General features: G+C 38.7%; 2 protein-coding genes across 7 annotated transcripts in view; both read right to left on the bottom strand.

Moving 5' to 3' along the window:
* The window catches only part of lin52 (lin-52 DREAM MuvB core complex component), a 16,869-nt gene extending 11,676 nt beyond the window's left edge, over positions 1 to 5,193 (bottom strand). Inside the window, exons 1-5 of one of the 3 annotated variants that reach the window (XM_020613955.1) lie at positions 4,852 to 5,193; positions 2,773 to 2,847; positions 2,646 to 2,683; positions 2,453 to 2,519; positions 2,246 to 2,329 (exon numbers count right to left, since the gene is read on the bottom strand). In XM_020613955.1, the coding sequence (XP_020469611.1) occupies positions 2,246 to 2,329; positions 2,453 to 2,519; positions 2,646 to 2,683; positions 2,773 to 2,847; positions 4,852 to 4,870 (283 nt within the window). In that variant the 5' untranslated portion in view covers positions 4,871 to 5,193. The other 2 variants (XM_020613957.1, XM_020613956.1) reach the window with 2 other exon arrangements.
* A 322-nt stretch (positions 5,194 to 5,515) lies between these two features.
* Positions 5,516 to 8,753, bottom strand: part of pomt2 (protein-O-mannosyltransferase 2) — a 12,181-nt gene continuing 8,943 nt past the window's right edge. For 2 of the 4 annotated variants that reach the window (XM_020613951.1, XM_020613952.1), the window contains exons 20-22: positions 7,923 to 8,060; positions 6,618 to 6,729; positions 5,516 to 6,221 (exon numbers count right to left, since the gene is read on the bottom strand). In XM_020613951.1, coding sequence (XP_020469607.1) covers positions 6,116 to 6,221; positions 6,618 to 6,729; positions 7,923 to 8,060 — 356 coding nt within the window. In that variant the 3' untranslated portion in view covers positions 5,516 to 6,115. Of the gene's footprint in view, positions 6,222 to 6,608; positions 6,730 to 7,922; positions 8,061 to 8,753 lie in introns of all 4 variants that reach the window. The other 2 variants (XM_020613953.1, XM_020613954.1) reach the window with 2 other exon arrangements.

Raw genomic sequence — 8,753 nt, 5'->3', positions numbered from 1 at the left:
ACTCCAGAGTAGTAGAGAGTCCAGCCTCTCTCAAGGAGTAAGGTTCCAGAGCCCGAGCTGTGCGTGGAGGTGAGCCCGACTATATCTAGCCGGTACCTCTCAACCTCCTGCACAAGCTCGGGCTCCTTCCCCACCAGCGAGGTGACATTCCATGTCCCCAGGGCTAGTCTCCGGGTCGTCGGGTCCCTGCCTTCGACTGCTGCCCGATCCACTGTGCACCAGCCCCTTACGAATCCTCCTGCAGGGGGTGGGCCCACGGGAGGACGTCCCCGCGTCGTTGAAATTCATCTTTCTATAACTGCAGACTTCACACTTAAGCACTATGGTCCAGGAAGATCACACATACAAAATTCCCCATCTCTGTCTCAATAGCTGAAGCTCTCTAATGCATCCCAAAGGAACACTCAGCTTTCAATTACCTCCAATAACAGCACTTATCAGAGCCCTCAGCTTTCCCCAGAGACTTGGGCCTTGATGCCTGTGCTCAGTGGCCCAGGACAGGGGCATTCATCACGGGGCGGAGTAACAGCTGGGGACTGAGGAAGAGGCACGCGTCAAACCCCTCTGGGACTACACTGGGCCAGCATCACATAGCCAGATGGCGCTGGGTGGAGTGGGAAAGGGGTGGGGGACATTAGGGCGTATCACATCCTCACTTTAACTCCACTTCAATATATATGTAAAATATAGGCATATACCAATATATACACAATGTTCAAGAAAAGGCATAAGCCTTGTGTATTCTGGGTATAGGGTAACACTGTAATAATGTCTGATTCACATCCCCTTTCTCACTGCAGTAGGGTGGGTGAAATTTGGCTGCTTGATTGTGCTCTGCCCATTAACCAGCTCCCTCTTTAATGGTCCACATGTTGAAGGGGAGGGGCAGTAAATCCTGTCCCCTGCCCTTGCTCTGCGGTGCCTCTGTGGAGACTTGTTTACGGGTACTGAAGAGTGCAAAAACATGATGAAAAAGTAGCTGAGATTTACAAGGCCTCTCCTGACAGCCAGGAAAAGGAGAAAATTAAACCAGAGAACATTAAACAGGCACCCATTACAGGGCTGCTCCGACACCAATAATAACCATCATTGTGTCCCGTCAGTCCGAGGTACATGACATGATTGCAAAGCCTGTCGCTCTGCACCCATGACAGCTAACATCTTTATACCAGCCAGATTACATGCTTGTGCGGGGTTAAAGAAGTCAGGGAGATTAGACAATTCTTTCACAAAATAAACTGGCATTATCTGGTCTATGCAAATATAACACAAGCACAAAATAGAGATGCTTCCTGTGGCCTGTATTTAAGAGTCTTTTCTGTACTTTTGTGACTCCTCTGTAGATATCTGTGCATTATATCACAGGTCAAAGTCTTTCCTGGATTCTGATAATCTCTTTAGATAATTAAAAAGTTTCTAATTGTGTATCTCTCAAATTTTATCAAAAACATTCAAAACATTGTATGATATAATTTGATTCGTATGTACACGCCATCTTTATGGACATTTTTAGAAAGCAGTACACTCATTATCATCTGAAAGGGCCACAATCCAAGATTTCTACTGCTCACTGTCTGCATCCGCATCTCTTTAGGCCCTTTAACTGACTTGAACATATATATTTATACATTCCATCTCAGTAAGAAGAGTGCTATACCATAATTCTTCACTGTTTGTGTGCTTTGAAAACGTTTTTTTTTTCTCCTTGGAAAATATGAGCACTTAGCTACATCTCTCTAATCCACACTCCAAAAAGATTATGACAATGGAGGCAGTGGGGACTGGATTAAAAACTAGATTTTGCATACAATCAAATCCTTGAGCACTTGTTGTATGGGCTCCTGCAGGCATACCCTTGTTTTCTTACCTTTTCAAATTTAATAAGATTGACTTAAATCCATTCTTTTAAGTTAATTATTTAACGCTTGACAGGAACGATAAATGATTCTAAATAGTAAACGTTCCTACTTCTACATGATCTATTCTGTCTACGGGTAAAAACATACAAGCCTATATGCAGTCAAATTGTTTGGGTATTTATGTGAAAGCACACACGTCTGCTGTGTAATCCACAACCTCGGTTTAAAACAAGCCTTGAGCATCATCTAGTGGTAACTAACTGACTCATGGCAAACTTTGTTTTACAGCTATTATTTGTGCATTTTTACATTTGTCACTTAAATTATTAATCACTGTTTGATCAAAAAAGGCAAAAAAACTCAAATGTTTCATGTACAGTACTCACACTCCTCTAAGCCCAGCTGGTAAGCGAGGTTCTGAAGTCCTTTGATCTTCTCCATCAGATTGGCTGTAGTCAAGCTCCCCAGCTCTGCATAAGAAGAACATAACCTATAACGGAAGCTCTTAGCTCCATGGAACTATTTTAAGACAGCTGCTGCAGGTACACAGAAGACGTTTCAACACAGCACACTTTTACTGCTTAGTACATTACCTTTCAACATTTCAATATCCTCACTCTCTAGTTCAGCCATCCACCTTGGGGGTGAACTATTGATGGGCTGTAAAGTAACAAACAAGCATTTTATGAAAGGTTTATACATCAGGATTAGAAATTACAGTATGCCAAGATTATTTCATTATCTATTTTGTAAATCATATAGTGGGCCACAGTGAATCTAACTCACATTTTTACAAGATGCAGCAAATTCTGCAACTCCAGGCACTGTGGGAGAGATTACAAAAGAGTTAAGATTAAAACAACATAAAACATAATTCCATAATAAATAATTACTCGGGGAGATTTAAACTTGCACTTCTCTGGCCACAGGTCTGGCGACGCTCGGTCCAGCTTCTCAAAACTCATCAAAGAGGTCTCAAAATCGTCACCTATCACAACATAAGAGGCAGTTTGTTTTTAAACATTTTTTAAGACACTGTGTATTTAGAAATAATGTAACAGCAGAGTTTCAGAAACAATCACAGATGAACATTGGGTAGTTTTACCCAAAGCAACCTAAAGTACTGCATGTACATTTTTTGTTCCATATACTTGTGAACAACAAAAGTGGAGGAAATAGGATGAAAATGTCAAAATTTAAACCAATATACCTGGCCATGGATTAAATATTGCAACTAGGTCAAGTACTGGTTTTAACCTCAGGCTGAATTTTAAAACAAGTATGGAGTGATATTTTTAAATAAAGTAAAATAATGTAATCTTTATCTAGTCATTTGACATTTCACTTATCACTGTATCATTTATTTGTTACAGAAATGGTGCACATGTGTAACAAACAAGATTTAACTGTCAGTTATATACCCAACACATACAGCGCACATTATAAACAATGTCACTAGCATTACATCATCTAACTCTACAGTAAATTAAAAAAAGAATATATATATAACAGCACTCCTTTATGAAGTAAATGTACAAGTTGTACAAATGTACATTTCGTGTATAAAATACAAATTACACCGTATACAAGCATAACATACAATGTCTGTGTTTTTGGTCAGATATGAAAACAGTCAAGCAAGACTCATACAACTAACAACTATTTTTATTATCGATTAATCTACTGATTATTTTGATGATTATTCAATTAATTATTTCTATACAGTGTCAGAAAATAGTAATAATTACTCAGTATAATTTCCCACAGTTCAAAGTGGCATCTTCCCATATCTGACTAACCAGTTGAAAACCCATAGATATTCAATTTACTTTAGTTACATATATGACAAAAAAAAGTGTTCAATCCTCACATTTGAGAAGCTGGAATCAGCAGGTTTTTGGCATTTTTGATTACAAAAATCACTAAAACAATGCTTAAGTTATCTAAATAGTTGTGGGCTACTTTTGCATTGACCAACTAACAGAGTAACTGACATTTTTTTTGCAAATTTAGTTGTAGATGTACTCTATGTCATATATAAAACAAAACATAGCAATGGTGGCACATAAAGATAAATACAGAAAACCGATATGAAACAAAAATAAACAAAGTTATATGTTCACAAACAGTTTAATATATATTTAAAAAACAATACTAAAACATATTAGAGCTTAAACAATTAGCCTACTTCATTAATCAGTTAGACTATGGACAGAACAATAGGCCTAATCAGCAGCCTATTTTGATAATGGAGTAATCATTTCAGTCATTTTTCAATTTAAAAAAGTTAATTTCTACAGAATCTGACAGAATTTACTTCTCATCTTTGTCATATATTGTAGCAGACTGAATATCTGTGGGTAGTGGTCAGGCAGAGTTGTGACTGGCTTTATAACAGACATTTTTCACTATTTTGGACATTTCATACATCAAACGACATAATTGTTTCATAGAAAAAACAATCAGCATGTTAATCATTATTGGAAAAACATTCAAATCAAATTCATTCAAAGCAGATAATTAAATTAACATCTATAAAAAAGTGTAACATTACTGGCATCATAAAGCATACTTTATGGCACAACAGATGACGTTACATTGTGCAATAACAATAATGTAATAATGTTGTAAAAACTCGAAAGGTGCTGTGAAACAAAAGACTGTTACCCATAACAGAGGTTATTTAGCCTGTAGCAGCAAGCAAGCCTCGAGAGTTCATGTTTTAGCTAGTAGCACCCACAGATTAGGCTCTGTGGGTCAGACTGTACGTTAGGTTCTGGCTGCTGTCTACTGTGCTTCCCTGTACACTGAGCTAGTGAAGGCTAGAGCCAACGGAGAGACATGAACACCACCCCCTACAGCGCTAACGTGTAAGCTGGCGTCTCTGGATGTTCGTATACGACAGCACAGGAGTCTTTAACGCTTAAGTGTGCTTAGAAATGTCACATTTGCAATTTTTCAAACCAGAGCAGGGTAAGGAATTAGAATTTACCTCCATTTGGAGACGCCATCTTCAAAATAAACACGTGATAGACGATAGCCAATGACAGAACCCGTGCTCGGAGTTGACGTGTACCGGTGTACTTTACAAAAACGCCACCAGATGACCCACAGGTCTGTTATCAGGGTACAATAAATCCAACAGCAAGGAGAAGGCAGGGCCATAGAAATACACTTTGTTCTAAACGTTTGCTGTGGTTTTTGAATGGCGGCGTAGGGTCTTTTCCTACATTAGCATTCTCGTCTTGCACTATTTCGGCAACAAGAATAGTCTACCTGGCACGTCGTAGCCTAATATTTTTCTCCCTGATTTTCGATAGTATAAATTATTCGATTATTCACTGTCGGCAACACACATTTCCTACTGGGACAGTTTCAGAAAGAAGTGAAGAGATATGCATTTCTTGCTTATTCAAAGTGACGTAATTATTATTATTAATTTTGGCCTTTGTCATTCTGTGGTTAACTGACATTATGTTTCATGGTATGAATTACCAAAATTACAAAATGTGCACAAAAGCACATTACTAAACCTAAACAGAATCATAATTTGGACCTATTTATTTTGATATATAACTTTCACAATTTTTTCATGATTTTATTACATCTACTTATGTTTCTTGAAGGGGTTCTTGTTTTTGAACATAGGCACAGACTACAAGAATAACAGTTTATTGAACACACTAAAATGTACATGACAGTGAGAATCAGTAACAGTCATGTAAAAACTGAAGCCAGTACTAAACAGCACTATCAGCTGAAAACAACAAAAACACTGGGCACTAAGATCAAGACAAAAATACAGTCTGATAGCTTCTTAAATGTATGCATTTTCTTTAAAACCAATGAGCAGGAGATGCAGCATTTAAACCTTTCTGGTTTGCTTTCACTAGTTCCTTTCAGGCACTTTAGCAGATAGTCCAGGATGTAATATGTGCTGTTAGCCAAGGCAGCTTGGTGATGTTTAGTGTCAAAATCTTTACTCTCAAATACGCTACAATGCCTTCCCTGGCTTTCATATTGCACAGATCCACATTTGTCTTATTAATCTATCTTTATTACTACAATACTTGAAATGCTGGGACACAAACATTTGGACAGGTAGTACAGTACCATGTACAGTCAGTACCTCATGAAATTTTTCCTCTGTGAAAACACTGTAAGACAACATGTCAATGACACACAACATTGAATTTAGACCCCCACGCTCGGAACAGTTATGTGATTACATCATTGTCATCTTCATGCAGAGCTGACTAGAACTCCCAGGAGTCCATCCACTTCAGGCCAGCCATGGCGCTGCCAGGCTCGTGCGCCAGAGGACCTGTCATGCCATAGGAGAGTGGATGGAACAGGCAGAAACTGACGGGCAAAGAATGGATGCCAATGTTTAATACAAAGTAACAAAAGTGCTTTCAAATTTTAAAATGTATTATGAGGTTATCTGAAATCACAAATTAAAGTCTTGGTGTGAGCTGTCAATTTGAACATTCAACTAACCACAATGCATTAGACAAGCTGACCTAAATGAAAGTGATGGAACTGTTGTCAGTTGAACAGTCTGAAGTTTTGGGAATTATGTGGAAATTTATGCATGTGCATTTTGGCTGTAAAAAGGCAAAGTGGTTAAAATGATGTGTATCATCACAAGAATCCCCATTAAATGCAAAGGCCATCACACACTGATGATATACTGTTTATGACAGTGTAAGAATGAACTACAGTAAGATTGTGCTTCACAGTACTTACTGAGCTCACCTGTATAGAACACTAAACAGAAGTATTGCATGCCCAACTCTCTGCAGCCAATCTGAGTAAGGTTGTCGGAGCAGCAGATCAGTGCTTTTCAACAGGACATCTAATGTAATTCCTATAAGAAACAAACAAAATGCTTTAACCAGAACCCCTTGACAAACATGCATTATATCTGAGGTTTACAAAGGCTTATACCAAGGGCTCCATCAGACAAAACTGAGACAACTGGGTGCCCTCAACATACATACATCTATTATCTACACCACTTATCCCCAAGAGGGTTGTGGGGGGGCTGGAGCAAATCCCAGCTGACAATGGGTGAGAGGCGGGGTCCACCCTGAACAGGTTGCCAGTCTATTACAGGGCTGACACTTAGAGACAGACAACCACACACACTCACTCCTATAAGTAATTTAGAGTCACCAATCAACCTAAGGGAGGAAGACGGAGTACCCGGAGAGAACCCATGCAGGCACAGAGCTCTTCAAGGACATTCATACTACTATTCAGAACCTTTTAAAACTTCATACATTTTAAATATTCAGCTTTATTTTGAAACTCTTGCCCCATTCAAATGAATGGGAAAATTCAACTTCAGCAAACTTTCAGCTATTTCAGCTATCAAAATGTTCAGCTCCTCAAAGACATTCATGCTTCTCTTCAGAAGTTTTCTAAACTTCATACTTTTAAAATATTTAGCTTTATTTTGAAAATCTTGCCCCATTCAAATGAATAGGAAAATTCTACTTCAGCATACTTTCAGCTAGCAAAACCATTCAGATGTCAAAATATTCAGCATTTTCAGGGCGATCTTTTAGCAGTCAGCATCCATACGCATTTTCTTCAAAAAATGCATTTTTCTAGTTTTGTTTTTGATCTACTTGGGGGATAATAAAGTTTTGGAACTACAGTTTACATAATGATTTTGCATGTATCCTACAACTTGAATTCTACTTTTTACTATATGTATTTGTTTTTTTGTATCAATTATGTTTACAATGCACCCACGTGTGTACCTACAGCTAACCTGTGAAACTTGAAAACAAGATGACTCTCTGGCAAGTTCTGAAGCCGAAAGGAGCATCCTTTTTTGTTAGATTTTTCAGCAGATTTATAGATGTCTTTTCACGGTGGACATCGAAGGTAATGCCATCCTCAGAAATGAAGTCACACTGAATATAAAAATGTCTGCATCATGTGTATGTGTTCAGATTTGACTTAGTTATGACTCAAAGAAGTACATTTGACACAAACTCCGGCTCCCCTTCACACTTTGCAAATCTCTGCAAATGCAATAGGATTTGGTACCTGTTAACATGCTGCTGAACAGCATGGCAGGGAAGTAATGGTGATAGTAGAGGACACGGCCCATAGCATAGAAAGGTGCATAGTGAAGCAGCCAGCCAAGGAGCAGCACTCCTCCTCTCATAAGCACATGTGAATGCTCTGAAACAAAACATTTACAGTGGGGCAAATAAGTATTTGATACACTGCTGATTTTTCCAAGTTTTCCCACTTACAGAAAATGGACAGATTTGTAATTTTCATCGTAGGTACACCTCAACTGTGAGAGACAGAATCTACAAAAAGAAACAAAATCCAGAAAATCACATTGTGAGATTTTTAATTCGTTAAATAATTTATTTCTATTTTATTGCATGAAATAAGTATTTGATCACCTACCAACCAGCAAGAATTCAGGCTCTCACAGACCTGTTAGTTTGTCTTTAAGAAGCCCCCCTATCCTCCATTCATTGCCTGTATTAATTGCACCAGTTTGAACTCGTTACCTGTATAAAAGACACCTGTCCACACACTCAATCTATCAGACTCCAACTTCTCCACTATGGGCAAGACCAAAGAGCTGTCTAAGGACAAAATTGTAGACTTGCACAAGGCTGGGATGGGCTACAGGACAATAGGCAAACAGCTTGGTGAAAAGGCAACAGCTGTTGGTGCAATTATTAGAAAATGGAAGAAAATTCAAGATGACTGTCAATCTCCCTTGGACTGGGGCTCCATGCAAGATCTCACCTCGTGGAGTATCAATGATCCTGAGAAAGGTGAGGGATCAGCCTAGAACTACATGGGAGGACCTGGTCAATGACCTGAAGAGAGCTGGGACTGCAGTCTCAATGG

This window comes from Monopterus albus, unplaced genomic scaffold (assembly GCF_001952655.1).
Source record: "Monopterus albus unplaced genomic scaffold, M_albus_1.0 scaffold140.1, whole genome shotgun sequence".
Classification (NCBI taxonomy): domain Eukaryota; kingdom Metazoa; phylum Chordata; class Actinopteri; order Synbranchiformes; family Synbranchidae; genus Monopterus; species Monopterus albus.
Note: the sequence above shows the minus strand (reverse complement) of the source record. Positions and strands in the feature narration are given on the sequence as shown.